The sequence below is a fragment of the Propithecus coquereli genome, unplaced genomic scaffold (assembly GCF_000956105.1).
Source record: "Propithecus coquereli isolate 6110/MARCELLA unplaced genomic scaffold, Pcoq_1.0 Scaffold206, whole genome shotgun sequence".
Classification (NCBI taxonomy): Eukaryota; Metazoa; Chordata; class Mammalia; order Primates; family Indriidae; genus Propithecus; species Propithecus coquereli.
Genome location: NW_012145634.1, coordinates 1,956,455 through 1,973,965, shown reverse-complemented (window position 1 = coordinate 1,973,965; position 17,511 = coordinate 1,956,455). Strand labels below are relative to the sequence as shown.

General features: G+C 38.0%; 1 protein-coding gene across 1 annotated transcript in view; it reads right to left on the bottom strand.

The window, feature by feature from the left end:
- Positions 1-17,511, bottom strand: part of CHEK2 (checkpoint kinase 2) — a 38,189-nt gene that overhangs the window by 14,964 nt on the left and 5,714 nt on the right. The window contains exons 3-8 of the mRNA XM_012644089.1: positions 17,359-17,483; positions 17,093-17,240; positions 13,217-13,307; positions 7,945-8,053; positions 5,995-6,048; positions 725-786 (exon numbers count right to left, since the gene is read on the bottom strand). Of these exons, the coding sequence (XP_012499543.1) occupies positions 725-786; positions 5,995-6,048; positions 7,945-8,053; positions 13,217-13,307; positions 17,093-17,240; positions 17,359-17,483 (589 nt within the window). The remainder of the gene's footprint in view (positions 1-724; positions 787-5,994; positions 6,049-7,944; positions 8,054-13,216; positions 13,308-17,092; positions 17,241-17,358; positions 17,484-17,511) is intronic.

The window sequence follows — 17,511 nt, the reverse complement described above, 5'->3', positions numbered from 1 at the left end:
TAGGATACCAGAATCCATGGATGCTCAAGCCCCTTATATAAAAATGGGATAGTATTTGCATATAACCTATGCATATCCTTCCTTGTACTTTAAGTCATCTCTAGATTTCTTACAATACCTAATACAATGTACATGCTATGTAAATAGTTGTTATATTGTATTGTTTAGGAAATAATAATAATACATGTTCAACACAGATGCACCCGATCCATTTTATTTTTCTGAGTATTTTCAATCCAAGGTTGGTTGAACTCATGGCAGAAACTGCAGATACAGAGACCCAACTATAATAATATCGACCTCTGGTGAGTGCTGACATGTGGTAGGGTGCTTTGCTGGGGGCTTTCCATCCCTCATAGCATTTAATTCTTACAAAAACTCTGCACATGGGGGTATCGTTATTATTCCCATTTAACACTAGGAAAACAAGACTCAGAGAGGTGAAGTAAACTCACCCCTTAGGTGGTCAGCTAGTCATCTGAAGAGTAGAGTTCAAAATCAGGCCACAGATCCAGGGCCTGGAATCCCATACCACCTGCTTTTGGAAATACTGGGGGGGTTTAGAATTGATATTAACACCCCACACACACACTTTGTAGGCCCCACCACCAAATACACACACTGAGGGTGCCCAGGATGAGAAGAGCAAGTCTATATTAGATTTTTTGATGGCTTATAAGCATTTACTTGGGAACATAAATTTTAAAAAAGTTTTACTACTTACAATTCCAAAACAATATAGTAATCTTCTGCATCAAAAAAGTTTTTAATCTTGATGATACAAGGCTAAAAAGAGGGGGAGAAAAAGGAAAAAGTAGTGAGAAACTCCCAAAAGGAAAACCACAAGTGCGGTATAACTTGGAACATCTGCCCAGAGGATCAGGGAGGCCAAGACCAGGCATTTGGCTCCCTGCCCGCAGAAGGCTTTGAAGTTCGAGCAGGGGAGACGACAGAACAGAACCTATCCACTCCTCAGTGAGAACATACAGAAAACTTTCTGCCCCTCCATGTTAGTGAGAGACTTGTTTATATTCCATACCCAAAGGTGCCATCTAGGAACAAAGGCTGGGTCTCTTTCCAGCCTTCCTCCTCAGTGCCTCAGAGCAGAGCTACTTGAGGACAGCCTAAGAACCCCTGGGGGAGCCTGACAAGTAGCATGAATAAAAGAAGGGGGCCAGGTGGGGAGCCCTGCCATGTTGCCATTCAATAAGGGTGACTTAGCTCCAGGCAACTAGAACCTCAAGGGAACTGGACCCCACAACAAGATCCTACCATTTTTCAAAGGAAGAAGGAAATTCTAATTTTATAAGAACTCTAAAGCACACCTAGGTGGAGGTGGGGGAGAGAGAGACACACTCACACCCCCCTATGGCTGACAGTTTGTGACCACTTATCACTGCAGGGTGCACAAAAAGAACGTTGAGCAGCATTATATACTTCACAATGCCTATTTAATATCATGATTTTATACTTAGAAAGTACACCTATTGTTTTTACAATCAAGCTTAGTGGCAGGGGTAAGTAAAAGATTTGGTGAGTATCCCTCAGGGACAAACACCCCAGCACAGCCTGTAGTTATATCAGAATTAAAGAGAAGAGAGCTATAAGATTTATTGATTTTTAGATTTAAAAAGGTGGCAAAGGCTGGGCGTGGTGGCTCATGCCTGTAATCCTAGCACTCTGGGAGGCCGAGGCAGGTGGATTGCTCAAGGTCAGGAGTTCAAGACCAGCCTGAGCAAGAGCGAGACCCCATCTCTACTAAAAATAGAAAGAAATTAGATGGACAACTAAAAATATATAGAAAAAATTAGTCGGGCATGGTGGCGCATGCTTGTAGTCCCAGCTACTCGGGAGGCTGAGGCAGGAGGATTGCTTGAGCCCAGGAGTTTGAGGTTGCTGTAAGCTAGGCTGACGCCACGGCACTCTAGCCAGGGCAACAGAGCCAGACTCTGTCTCAAAAAAATAAAAAATAAATAAAAATAAATAAATAAATAAAAAGGTGGCAAAACTCGCCAGAATGATCTTCCTACAAAGGAAATTTCATCATATCCATCACTCTAAGACCCTCCACTGGAACCTTCCGACAATGAACTGTTACACAGAGATGAATGAACACCCCACTGTGTCCCCACCATGGATAGATCTTGGAAGCATAATGCTGAGTGGAAAATGCAAAGACTTCAAAGAGTATGAGCACCCTAAATCTGAAAATCCAAATTCAGAATCTTTTTGAGCACTGACATGACAGTCAAAGGAAATGCTCATTGGAGCAATTCAGATTTCAGATCTTTGCATTTGGAATGCTCAAACAGTAAGCATAATGCAAATATTCCAAAATCCCCTCAAAATCCAAAAACTTCTGGTCCTAAGCATTTTGGATAAGAGATACTCAACCTGTACCATTTTTATAAGGCTCAGAAACAAGAAGTAAAACAATATATTATTTGAGGATACATACATATGTGGCTTTTTAAAAAGCAAGGGATGGAACACATAGCATTCAAGAGAATGGGGCTACCTCTGGGGAGAGAAGGGGTAGGACGGGGAAAATGTACACTGGTAGTAGCTTCAATCATATAGTCAGGTTTTCATCCTTAAGTTGAATGGGGAATTCAAAGGTGTTTGTTCATTTTATTGGGTTGTTCTGTAATTTACATTTATCATGTGTTATTTTACATGTGTCAAATATTACATAACTTTTAAATACTCAAGGAAGGGAAGAAATCAGGAAGAAGGCAAAGAAATCGGTGAGGAAAGGAAGGATGGAAGACAAGAAGAAAGAAAACGTTTGGCTTCTTGCTGCCTTGCTGCTAAAATCCAACTTCTCAGCAGGGACTGCCAAACCCATCATGACCCAGCCTCATCCTGCCTCCTGACCGCCACCCCCACCCCGTGTCCTGTTCCTGGTGCCATGCGTCCTCCCCTCCAGACAACAAAACTCCCTGCCCACTCAAGGCTCTCTGTGCTCTTTCCTAGTGTTACACCATTGCTCATACTACACTCTTGGCTAGGGATCCAGCCCTCAAAGCATGCTTAGCCTCAGGCATCGAGCCTCAACTCAGATGTCCTCTTGGACATTTCCGCGTGCCCTACAGTGGTTCTAATCTGTGTCACCCCACACTGCATCTTACTATCTGTTTCCCCACCACACTGTGAGCTCCAAGAGGACAGAGAAAGAAAACTAACACCCACCATGGGTCTCCTTTCACCAGACACCAAATGGGCTTTTTCAAGTTTTATTGATCTTTCTAGGCCCAACATCCAGCACGAGCAGCTGGCACAGAGGAGACATGCATATGCTGCAGAGATTAACATCAACGACCTCAAAAACAGCTACACCACCCACTGAGAGCAGACTCTGTCAGCCAGTCTTTAGTCATGGAGCATAAGGCCACGAGGATTGGTCTAAGAACAAACCAGTTCTACCACTCCTCATCTACAATCATAGTACACTATTTGGCTCTGCATGAACAGTTGTTATTGTCACAATAATGAAAACAGTGAATACACATTGTACTATTATATTAAGAGGAATAGAAAGAAAAGAAGAGAGAGCTAAAATCCTCATATATCATAACAGGAAGTCTACAAGCTATCTAAAATTGATAAACCAAGAGACAGTAGTTTATGCACATTATATAGAAATATGGAGTAAATTCTAGCAAAAATAGCTAAGAGTTTTAAAATGTTTGCAGAGAGGGCTATTAGGAGGGACAAGGAGCTGCTGGTTTGTGTAATAAAACTTTTAACACTATTTGACTCTTTATACTCATGATATCTTAACAAAACTATCTTTTAAAGAAGCAGAAGAAAAGGCACAATTACAAGGAAAACTGAGAACTGCCTGGTTCTGCATGGCCTCATAATGGGCATTGCCAGTACTCATATGGGAATGGGTGGGGCTGGGAGCTGATAAAGCATGAAGAAGTGCCCAATAGAGCCAGAGCCTGGTGTGGTGGCTCACACCTGTAATCCCAGGTACTTGGAAGACTGAGGTAGGAGGATCATTTGAGGCCAGGAGTTTAAGACCAGCCTGGGCAGTATAGCAAGACCTCATCTTTAAAAAAATAAAATATAAAAGAGCCGGGCATGGTAATGTGTGCCTGTAGTCCCAGCTACTCAGAAGGCTAAGGCAGAAGGATCACCTGAGCCCAGGAGTTCAAGGCTGCAGTGAGCTATGACAGCACCACTATACCCTAGCCTGGACAACAGAGGAAGACCTGTGTCTCTAAAAAACATAAATAAATAAATAAAAATTAAGAAACAGTCACAACCAGAGTAAACTGTCCTCTCTATTCTCTACCACTTCTGGGGTCACTGGCTGGGGATGTCCCAGCTGAAAGTGTCTCTCTACCAGGAAGCAGAGGCTGCTAACCCAGACTTTCCACTTAGGTCACACTGGGAAGGATTCAGGGAAATACAGATTGCTATCATTCCCCTAGTGTGCACTCTGTGCTGAAAGCTTCAGGAGCACATTTCACTGAATTCTCACACTGACCTTGTGAGGTAAGTATCTTTATTATCTCCACTGTACAGATGATGAAACAGAGGCTTCTAAAAGTAAAATGACCTTCTGAGAGACAGGAGGTGATAGCAATGGGATAGGACCCCATGTCTGTCTCCATACTAGACTGAAGTCACATGAGGGGAGTAATGGACAGCTCCATCAGTGCTTAACACTGCTCGGGCCTAAAAGACAGCCTGGCACAATTAAGTGTTTGACAATTGACCAAATCAATGTCTGATTCCAAAGGCCAGGCTCTTGGCCACTAGACTCTTCTTATTGTTCCCAACATCAAAATGAACGCATGGCCAAGGACTCCATGTACCAAGAAATATGTCCAAGGACCTTTTTATGGGGTTCTGAATTCTTCTCTATTGTACCGGACACCAGATTTGTCTAAATGTTATGTTTGGGAATCCTCTGACATCAGAGAAAATTCTCTGAGAATTCTAAGTGTTTATCTAAAGGGTATGTTTGCTGCAACTCCACCCCAGAAAATTAGAGGGCTCCTCTCTTAAAGAGAGACTCCCAATCTCTTGGAAAAAGGACCTGGCAAATTCAAGAAGGAGGAATTGCAAAAGAATTAGAAGAAAGCCAAGCAGGAAGGTCAGTCACTCAGATTCTCAAGGGTTTTCAAGTCCAGCTATTGAGTTCTAGAGGAGCCTGTTGAAGTATTGTGTCAACAGCAGTTATTTTCTTCTTAGTTTCTATTTGTTCTTTGAGGGATTTGGGGAGGTAAAAGAAAAGAAATATTTCTGTTGTCTGGAGGAGAAGAGCCAAAATAAGACAATCATTAGCAGGATAGACTAGAGGTCTTGTTTCAAGTTTAATTCAGTGCCTACCAAGCTTATTCCTTCATGAGTGCTCATGAATTAATGAAGAAATTCAAAGAACCAACAAAAAGGAAGATGAGATCAGTCCCACATGCTAACTTTTCCTTCTCACTTTTTTAAAGTGAGACACACTTTCCATTGAGACAAAGTCCTTATTGTACAAAAAATAACTATTTACATCCAACAAGGCCACAGGTACCATTGAATCAGATACAAGGATAAGATGCTATCATACTTATTGGATACCCTTGAATTTATTTGGATAACTCCAAATAAAAGGTATTTAAAGGTATTAAAACTTCAGGTATATTTACCAGTGCAAATTTATCAAAATTAGCACCATCTTCACAAACACAATCAGTTGATCAAGTCCCTGTGAGATAGAATAATTACTATGTCTTTTGGTCAAGAACTAACTCAGCAGAAATATCACAAAATTATTTAATCATGAAATCTTTATACAGTATTATCCTCTCAAAATTTTGGGGTAAAACTCTTCCCAGCTAAATGACAGCCAGGTGTGTGTGCATGTGCATATCCATACAAATTGAGGAACCCAGGTTAATACTAGCTATATTATACTGAAATGCCTTACACTCTTCCTGTATTTTGAGATAAATGAATTTAACTATGGGTCATATTTACAGCAATACTTACATGATTTAGTTTTTTCAAAATTTCTATTTCTGTTTCAACATTGAGAGCCGGGTCCTTTGATAAACAGAATAACATTAGAGTTTATTATTAATAATAGCCAATATTTTAAAAAACATATGCAATTAAACTTAGTTGACTAAAGGCTACCTAAGTTCCAAACCCAGTTCTATTCATACAAAGAAATCAAAGCCCGGAAGTCAATGAATTAAATACCTCACCTAAAATCACTTTGCAAAGTACTTGGCAAATAGTAAGCATTCAATAAATGGCCAGGCCCTGTGCCAAGCTCTTTATTTCCAAAGATCATCTCACATAAGCCTCAGAATCCCCAATTGAACTGGATTGTATAATTTTCCCCATTTTACAGATGCGACAATCAAGGCTCAGATGAGAGAAGCCATTGCCCCGGTTCCCACAGCCAGAGAAACAAGTGTGTTTCCACTGTTTCACATTTAACTAGTAAGCTCTACTTGTCATTAGCTATGGAATTATTTACATTCATAAAAATGGTGAAACAAACAAAAACCATGGATAAGGTGTTTAATTAACAGTTGTACGACTAATTAACAGTTGTATGAAGAAAATGTCAAGTCAAATTTCTACTAATAGAGCAGACAGAGGTTCCAACTTCAACTGCAGGCTAACATATTTACTGAGACTCTGACGAGAGGAAGCTTCAGGGTACTAAAGTTGTTCTCTGTTACAATTCCATAAGGATGAATCAAGTAACTCAACTTCCTGGGCTACACCCTCCACAAGCAAAGAGGGGATAGAATTACATATTTATGTAAAATGGACTTCAGCTAAGAAACCCAGATGTTTAATTTTAAGAGCCTGTCTCTTCCTGTAAGCCATTAAACTCATTACCAAGTCGGGGTGTACTCTGATAATACAGTGATCATAAAGAGTCCAATATGATTTGAAGTATGAAATTAAGAAGTAAAATCTTACTCCAAGTTTTTAACAATCTGGTAGATATTTTCTTCTCCCCAAAATGGAAAACAAATCCAGAATCACAGGGGAAAAGATCTATAACAAAGTGAACACAGAAAGGAAATTCCTCTTGCCATATGAGAATGGCATTGTCTAGGGGAAAAAAAATTGATCTTTAAAGAATGTTAAAGTATAATAGCAAGAAACAGCCAGCCAAAAAGGCAAATGTGATTAGGGGGTGTGTTTTACATTACTTTATTGGGTCATGTGTGCAAAGATCAATACATTTAGCCATCTCACCCATATAGTAAATGTGGATTTAAAAAATGTAATAAAACAAATGGCCACTACATAGAAAGGCTATTAAAATAATTTAATTAAAAATTTAAAAAACTATAACTAATCCATAAACAAAAGATACTGACTGTCATATTACCCAGAAGAGGAAAGAACTGGAAATTACCTAAATGATCAACCAGAGAAATGGCTGAATAAATTATGATAAAATTGATGACATGGACACTTAATCTTCAAAAAGGATGTATTAGAGAAAAGTTTACACTATAATGCACCTGTGGAAAAGCAGAATACAAAACTGTACATACTATATGATTTCAACCACCTAAAAACATGAATTCATATGAACAAAGACTAGGAGGAAAAGGAAAACTGAAAACAGCTGTGGGGTTACAGAGGGTATTATGGCTGGATTTTTTCTCTAATTTCCTTTCATTTATTGTAAAAACAATCTACTTTGAACTTGGAGAAAAAAAAAACTTCCTGCTATGTACATTATTATGTACAACCAAATATTTTTAGAACCAAATTATCTATAAATAAAAGATTCTAGATTAATTAAAGATACTAAAAAATTGTCCATGTTCTTTGATACTCACAAATTCGTGTATCTAAGCAGTGAGCTATTCCTGAGATTGAAAATCATCGCTCTAAGACTATTCTGGTAAGTTATGAAAAAGCGTCAAGACAAGGTGAGCAACCACAAACACAGGTACTTACTGCCTCTCTCGCTGAGCCTATAGCAAACTTCCTTTTGCTAATGATCTTTATAGCTACTTTTTTACATGTTTTCCTCTCGAAGGCCAGCTTCACCTCTCCACAGGCACCGCTAGAGGGGAAAAAGATAGACAGTGATTGTCAGGATGTTTTTAATCATGAGACCCACTACTCCTGCGTCTACCTTGTGTATTATAAGTTAAAGACAGTCCATATAACAACCCTCCCATTGTCCCTGTTTTCAGAGGACACAGTGAAACCTCACCAGTATAAAATGTCAAGGGCATTAGTGGATAAGAGCCATCCAGCGACACTGAATCAGCTCCAAATTGCACTTTTGAGCTGAGTGATAGAGACATAAGTCTGACTGCAGCCCCAGATTATGAAATTCTCAAAAAGACACTAAGAACAAATAAAAGAGAAATTATTTATCCCAGAAGTCAGAAAAATATCAAATAGGACAATCTTTCTTGGTCAAAATGAGTACCCCAAACAAAAAACAATAAACAGAACACACAAATAAATTACTTCCATTGGTGCATTCATTTCTCTCTCCTCCTTATTCTCTATTTTCAAAGAAAGTACATAAGCAGTTGATAGCATGAATTGTATCCTAAATTAAATCAGAATGCCTAAAAAAACCAAAGGCATTGCACAATTAGCCTGTTTGCAACAATCCCTCACAAAAATTTACAATTAATTGAGATACTACTAATGGAGGAGGAATGCTACCCAGCATATACTTAATCCTAAGTAGGATCTGTTCTCCAAAGCTTGGGTCAGCCCAAGGTAATGGCTACTAGCAATCCAACACTCATTACCTGCCTAAAGTAGACTATTATAACTAGTGTGGGTTTTGAGGGGATGGGGTGAGGGGTTTACCAAGACATCTTTTTTAATGTGTTAAATACACATAAAATTTACCATTGTAATCATTTTCAAGTGTACAATTCAGTGGCATTAAGTGCACTGCCAATGTTCTACAACCAAAACCAGAACTTTTTCATCAGCCCAAATGGAAACCCCATTACCTGTTAAGCAGTCACTAACCATTCTACCCTGACTCAGCCCAAGCAACCACTAATCTGCTTTCTGTCTCTACTGACTTGCCAATTCTGACTATTTCAGTTTCAATGAACTCATACAACATGTAGCCTTTTGTGGCTTCTTTCACTTAGCGTAATATTTTCAAGGTTCATCCATGCTACAGTATCCGTCAGTACATCCTTCCTTTTTATACCTGAATAATACTCCATTGTATAGAAATACCACATTTTGTTTATCCATTCATCTTTTGATGGACATGGACATTTCTTTGGGTTGCTTCCACCTTTTCTAAACGGTTTCTTAAATATGACACCAAAAGCACAAGCAACGAAAGAAAAATAAATTAGACTTCATCATTGTGACTAGAGCTGCTATGAACATTCATGTACAAGTTTTTGTTTGAACACCTGTTTACAATTTGGTGGCATACAAATAACTAGCAGGAGAATTTCTGGGTCACACAGTAATTCAGTGTTTAACATTTTGAGAGAGCACCAAACTTTTCCACAGTGGCTACACTATTTTACATTCCCACCATTAGTGTATGGGGGTTCCAATTTCTCCACATCCTCACCAATATTTGTTATTTTCTGTTTCTTTATTATGGCCACCCTCGTGGGTGAGTGTGAAGTTGTATCTCATTGTGGTTTTGGTGTGCACTTCCTAATGACCAATGATGTTGGGCATCTTTTCATGTGCTTTTTGGCCATTTGTATGTCTTCTTTAGAGAAATGTCTATTCAAGCCCTTGGGCTACTTTTAAATTGCCAGCTGTCTTTTAGTTGTTGAATTCTAAGATTTCTTTACCTATTCTAGGTATAAACCCTTATCAGATATATGATTTGCAAATATTTTCTCTCATTCTGTGGGTTGTGTTTTCATTCTCTTTACAGGTGTCTTTTGAGGCAGAAACACTTTTACTTTTGAAGTCTAATTTATCTATTTTTTTTTTTTGTCACTGTGCTTTTGGTATCATATTTAAGAGACCATTGCTGAATCTAAGGTCATGAAGAACTGTCCCTGTTTTCTCCTAGAGTTTTATAGTTTTACCTCTTATATTTAGTTCTTGGTTCCATTTTGAATTAATTTTTGTACATAGTATGAGGTAAGGGTCCATGTAACTATTATTTTTTAAGTCAGCTCAAAGCACTGTCCAATATCTGTTCTCCTGGAAACAGCCACCCTTTGCTTAGGGGAATCCTCCCAAAGTCCATGTAGCTCTAGTTGGGTGTCTGCTATAATACAGTCCCTACTTCTAAGACCACAGGGTGGATACATAATCAAAACTAAGCCAATCAGGTTTTCCCTTGAAATCAAATGCTGATGCTAGGAGAGAAACAATTCTCTCTGCTGTAGTTTTTAGACAAAGAAAATACGAATCTGCAGCTCCTGGTAGCCATTTTTCCTGCCACGTAGAGCAATTGTATAGGGAAGCAACAAACAGCTGAATCAAGAAATGGCAGCTAGAGCCCTGGTGACACTGTGGGAGCCCTTAGACCCTGTCAAAGATAAAGTCAAACAGATCATCAGAACTCAAAAACAATGAAATAAAGCCCTAATAACCTTCTGGATCCAGCTATGCCTGGAGCCAGATTTGCTTGCCCCTGTATTTCCCAGTTACAGTAGCCAATAAATTTCTCTTCTTACCAGATTTGTCTGAGTTGAGATTCTGCCACCCAATATAAGTTAAGAGAATTTGTGTTAAATCCTCCTTAAGAAAACATTGAATTCCACATATTTCTTAGGCAAAGGTTTGGTTGTGAGATTCCAAGCAGTCAATGCAAATAGGGAAACACAGTCAGTTACTAAATTCTGTATTTATAAACCAGAATTTCTTCTACAGATGGTCATAAAGAGGATACTGTGTTTGATTCTATGTGGCAGGAATATGGGAGATTATTTCCTTCTATGTATTTCAACTTTCATGTTTCCAAAAATATCAATAAATAGAAAGGCCTTTGTGAGTGGGGCATGAGGAGCAACAGGCATTGTGTAATGTGGTAACAGTGTCCTGAATACCTTCTCTAAGGAAGTGGTTCTCAGAGACTGATTGGACAACCGCTAGAGAACCCCAAGACCTTGCAGGGCATCCACAAGGTCAAAACTATTTTCAGAATAATACTAAGACATTGTTTTTGCCATTTCCATCAGCTCATGAGTGCATAGTGTTTTCCGGAGGCTACGTGGAAAGTGATATCCTAACAGACTGAATGAAAAAGCACATATCAGAATCTAGCTACCTTCTAAGAAAGCCAGGTGTCAAAAAGATTTGCAAAAATGTAGAACAATGCCTCTCTTCCCACTAATCTTTTCATTAATAATTACTTTTCATTAGAAAGTTACTTATCTTAAAATGAAGTGAGTTTAATGAATTAACATAAAAATGACTCAATTTTAATTTCTAATACAGTAAATAGCAATATATTTAAGCTGTATAAACAAAAGCTCTTTGGGGTCCTCAAGAGTGTAAGGGGTCCTGAGACCAAAAATAGAGAACTTTGCCCTAGGTTACATTCACTTGTCAGTTTCACTTCACATCCAAGACGGCAAAATTCTGAACAGTGAAGACATGCGGTAGTCATATGTTTTTGGCAGGTGATAAAAATGTTCTTAAATTGATTGTGGCGATGGGTTCACAACTCTTAAATATACTAATCACTTAATTGTATACTTTAAATGGGTAAATTATGTTATGTAAATTTTATCCCAATAAAGCTGCTTTTAAAAAGTTATCACCAATAAAATTTGTAAGGAAAAAGAGTTCATCCTGATGACCATTATCAAATAAATCAATAATACACCTATCAGAATACATGATAAAATACTCAACATCTCTAGTCATTAGGGAAATACAAATTAAAACCACAGTGAGATATCCCCTCATGCCCGTTAGAATGGCTACTATCAAAAACACAAATGGTAAGTGTTGGGGAGAATGTGGAGAAAAGGGAATCTTGGTACACTGTTGGTGGAAATGTAAATTAGTACAGCCATTTTGGAAAACAGTATGGTAAGCCGGGTTGGGTGCGGTAGCTCATGCCTGTAATCCCAGTGACTCAGGAGGCTGAGGCGGGAGGATTGCTTGAGGTCAGGAGTTCAAGACCAAACTTGGGCAACAAAGCAAGACCCTGTCTCTTAAAAAAATATATATATAAAAAAAAATAGCCAGGCATAGTAGTGTGTGCCTGTAGTCCCAGCTACTCAGGAATCTGAGGCAGGAGGATTGCTTGGGCCCAGGAGTTCAGGCTGCAATAAGCTATGATCAAGCCATTGCACTTCAGCCTGAGTGACAGAGCAAGACTCTGTCTCAAAAAAAAAAAACCAAAAAAACAAAAGAAAAAAGAACTGACAACTAAAAGTAGAATACCACAAGATCCAGCAATCCCACTTCTGGATATATATCCGAAGGATGGAAATTGGTATGTCAAAGAGATACCTGCACTCCCATGTTCATTTCAACATTATTCTCAACAGCCAAGATATGGAAGCAACCTAAGTGTCTATCAATAAATGAATGAAGAAAATGTGGTATATATACACAAGGGAATACTATACACCCTTTTAAAAAAAGGAAATCCTGTCATTTGCAACGACATGGATGGAAGTGGAGGAAACTACGCTAAATGAAAGAGGCCAAGCAAAGAAAGACAAATACTACCAATATATGATCTCATTTATATATGGAAGCTTAAAAAGTCAATCTCATGGAAACAGAGAGTAGAAAAGTTGATACCAGAGACTGGAGGGAAGGGAACGTAAAAGGGAGGATGTTGATCAAAGAATATAAAGTTTCAGTTAGACTGGAGGAATAAGTTTTAGTGATCTATTACACTGTATGGGGACCACAATAATAATGTAGTCTATATTTCGAAATTGCTACAATAAATTTTTAATGTTTGTACCACAAAAAAATGATAAATTGATGAGGTGATAGATATGTTAATTATCTTTATTGAATTTTTCTACAATGTACGCATATATCAAAATGTCACATTGTACCACATAAATATACACATTTATTATTTGTCAACTAAAAATAAAAAATTTAAAATAAAATCAGCACCAACTCACAAAAAATAAAAATAAAAAATAAAATTTCTATCAGAAATAAAAGTCCTACAAATGTTATCAATAAATAATGTTATGAAATCAGAAACAAAAAATTACCCAACAACAAATGTGTAGGGAAAAACTGAAGTACCATTTATACAAGAAAAAAAATAATTTACCTTCCAAGAGTTTTTGACATGATGTATTCATCTCTTAATTCCTTAGGATAAATTGACTGATCATCTACAGTCAGATCAAAAAATACAAAAACTAAGGGAAAAAAGGGCAGAAATAGAGTTCATTAACTTATTGAAAAAAGAGAACATAATTGAGTCTAAATTTAATATTCACATGGCATAGAAGACAGTTGTTTTTAATTACATTTAATTAATTTATAGCTCTGTCACTCAGATTTGTTTTTAATTATATTTAACATGAAACATTTACAATATGTGTTAGGTAGGCCAAGGCGGGAGGATTGTTTCAGATCAGGAGTTCGAGACCAGCCTCACCAAGAGCAAGACCCCACCTCTACCAAGTATAGAAAAAATTAGCCGGGTGTGGTGGTGCACATCCCAGTTACTCAGGAGGCTGAGGCAGGAAGATCGCTTGAGTCCAGGAGATTGAGGTTACTGTGAGCTAGGCTGATGCCACAGCATCTAGCCCGGGCGACAGAGCAAGACTCTGTCTCAAAATTTAAAAAAAAAATTTTTTTTAATTTCACCTTTCAATGGAACTACACAGCATTGCTCTAACAACATTGCCAGAAACCCATAACTGCTATTCATATTCCCCAAACTCAGCATATTAATCAATAATACTAGTATAAAATACTCATGCCAGACTACCACAGGTCCAAAAATCAAAGAGCAATTAGTCTGAGGCCGGGCACAATGGCTCACATCTATAATCCTAGCACTCTGGGAAGCTGAGGTGGGAGGATAGCTTGAGGTCAGGAGCCCAAAACCAGCCTGAGCAAAAGCGAGATCTCATCTCCACAAAAAATAGAAAACCTAGCCAGGCATGATGGTGCACACCTGTAGTCCCAGCTACTGGGGAGGATGAGGCAGGAGGATCACTTGAGCCCAGGTGTTTGAAGTTGCAGTGAGCTATGGTAACTCCACTGCACTCTAGCTAGGGTGATAGGGCAAGGCTATCTCAAAGAAAAAAAACAAAACAATTACTATGAGTCTAGAAAAAATGTTCTAGGCAAGTAAATATCCCAATAAAAATTAGACCATAAGTCACCATAGTAGTATTATCTTCTCTCAGCCATTTATACCTTTATATATCTGGTTTTTCATTGTGCAAACTATCTTGAACCTATTTGTAAAATTAGATAAATAGCATTTTCCAAACAAATCCCCTTTTTATTTCTCTATTCATTATTTAGGCTGTATCTCAAAATATATACATACATACATAAATAAACTACTCCTTTAATAATTTAACCCTACATGTAGGCCAAGCCTGCAACAAGTTATCAAATATTTCAATTCTACAAACCTATCAATGGTAAATTTGCAATTGCCTATAACATCTTGAAAGAGTAAATTTGTGAAGACGCTTGAGTTTCTCAGATTTCAGATGACAGTTTTTGTTTTTCTTATTGTTGTTAAAACAGGGTCATGCTATGTTGCCCAGCCTGGCCCTGAACTCCTGGGCTCAAGTGATCTTCCCACCTCAGCCCCTCAAGTAGCTAGACTACAGGTGTATGCCACTGCACCCAGCTAGGTGATAGGTTTTGACCTCCTTAAAGTAACCTAAAGATCCAGCCTGAGTCTCTGGCACAAATCTGAGTCATCAGAGTATACTTCATTCCAGGCTGGTATACGGGATGCAGATACTTGTCCAGTGAGTGAGACTTGCTGCTCACCCAGGTACAACTGTCCCTCTATGCTTGTGGCTATTTATGAACCTATATGTTCCAGTGGCATTGGACAATCTGGGAATTTGAGGGGCTCTGGTGATACATTTCTCCCAACTGTCAAGGTCTACTTCAGGGACTGCAAACTCAATTGTCTGCACAAGCCAGGAAGGTAATATATTATACAAAAGTCAGGCTGGGTTGAGAAGTGGAGTCTTGAAAGAGAAAATATAACCCCTATCTAAAGGAGGCAGCCTCTACTCAGTGCCTGCAGATCCCCAAGTTGTGGGATTGTAGGCTCACTGTGGCCAGATATTCCAACTTTTCTAAGACATTTGAGTTTTCATATTAATATTATAAATATCAGCAAATGCCTAATAAAATGTCAATAGGCCAAATTCAGTCCACAGAGTACCAATCTGATCTACTTTAATCACCTTTAACCTATATGACATCTTTGCTCAAATTGGAAAAGATCAAAAGATTTACTATACATCATGACTATAGTTAATGTATTAAATTCTTGAAAATCAGCTTAAAGAGTAGATTTTAAGTGTTCTTCCCACAAAAAATGATGTGACATAATGCCTATTAGTTAGCTCAGATTGGCCATTCCACGATACACATTTCAAAACATCTTTTCACATGGTAAATATATACAATTTTTATTTGTCAATTGAAATAAATAAATTGATTTTAAAATTTTATCTAATAAAAAAAAAGTTGCCCTTTGGGCAGACCCGTGAGAAAAAGGTATCACATAGCATGACAAGTACAGGGCAGACCAAATTTCAGCACTCAGTTGCCCCCTCCACTACGTGTCCACAAATAGCAAAACACTACGCAGCTGCCTGGACTACAATTATCAGACAGAAAACAAAATAGTCTAAAACGGAAAAAACTAAGTCAATCATAAAATTTGTTTTAGGATGTCCAATAAAGACATAGTTCCCAGAGGCCAGTCTGAAGACTGCACTGCATGAGAATCCTTTGGGCATGATTTTTTTTAAGATGGGGGTCTCACTATGTTGCCCAGGCTGGAGTTAGTGGCTATTCATAGGTACAATTATAGCTCACCAGAGCCTTGAACTCCTGGACTCAGGCAATCATCCTGCCTCAGCCTCCCAAGTAGCTGGGATTATAGGTGTGCGCCAGTGAGCCTAGCAGCATGATTTTTTAAATCCCCAGAACTATAGAATCAGAATCTGTGGGAGAATGCTGTGTAAACTTACATTTTTAAAATGTGAGCTAAGATCTTGTCACTGCACTCCAGCCTGGGTGACAGAGTGAGACCCTGCCTCAAAAATAAATAAATAAATAAAAGTAACACACACACATACACACACCCTTCCATCATTTGACTCTGTGGTTTGAGAAGCTCTATAATTTTTTCAATTAAAGAAAGAGTATTCCTCTTGTCCAAGGATTTAAAATCATTGTGAGCTACTTTTAACTCTGTAGGTTGTTTTTGTCAGTTACTCTTTCTAGACCATATCCTGAATGACGATTGTTCATTTTAGATTTGATGTTCACAAAGTTTTTTTTTTTTTGATTATAAGAAATACATTTTATTGTTTGTTTTTTTTTTTTATTTCAGCATATTATGGAGGTACAGATGTTTAGGTTACATATGTTCCCCTTGGCCCCCCCACCCCCCGATGTTCACAAAGTTTTGGGAGTAGATGCTTATAAAATGCTACCTGATGATGACAATAAACATCTCCACTTGTGCAAGATAATTATGTGGTATTTAAGTGAGCCTCTGACAGAAACACCCATAGCCTAATGCCTGGCATATAATAGGAGCTCAATAAATGCATGCAGAAATGAATGAATGGAAGAAATGAAGAAAGGAAACAATAAGGGAGGGAGGAAAGATGAATTAATGGCCTAAAACAACAATTCACAGATATCTAAGACTGATGTGGTGTCAACTAAATCAATGAATGAACTATAAATTATTTTAACCAATATAAAAATTCAATAGCAGGTGGCTTCAAAACCAATTAAACCTTAAAAATCTGTCTTTTTCATAATTTAAAAATGCAATTAGGACAGCAAAGTTTAATCTTAAATGTTAATCTACTTAATTTTACTTACTTAAACCATACCCTGTAAGGAGACAACATTAATTTTTCCTTCACTTAGGAGGAAAACAAATCCAGTAACCATAAGATAATAATATTACCTTTATTTCTGCATAGTGAAAGTGCAATTTCAGAATTGTTACTCAAAGGACGGCGTTTTCCTTTCCCTACAAGCTCAGTATTTACAAAAGTTCCATTCCCACTGTGATCTTCGATGTATGCAATGTAAGAGTTTTTAGGACCCATTTCCTAAAATAGAGAACATTTTATTTCAAACTTTTAACAGCAAGGATTTAAAGGGGGGAAATATCTCAGAACAATGACTAGATTACCAGATCTCCCAAGTATATGGATATTAGTCACCTACCCTAAAAATCCGGAAGTGTTTCTTGCTATATGTCCGGTATTTGTCTGTTTTTTTCAGTAGTGGTTCATCAAAGCAATAGTCACAGCTTTTGTCCCTGCCAAACCAGTAGCTGTCGTTAATACACTCTGTAAAACAAAAGCACATACCAGAGGG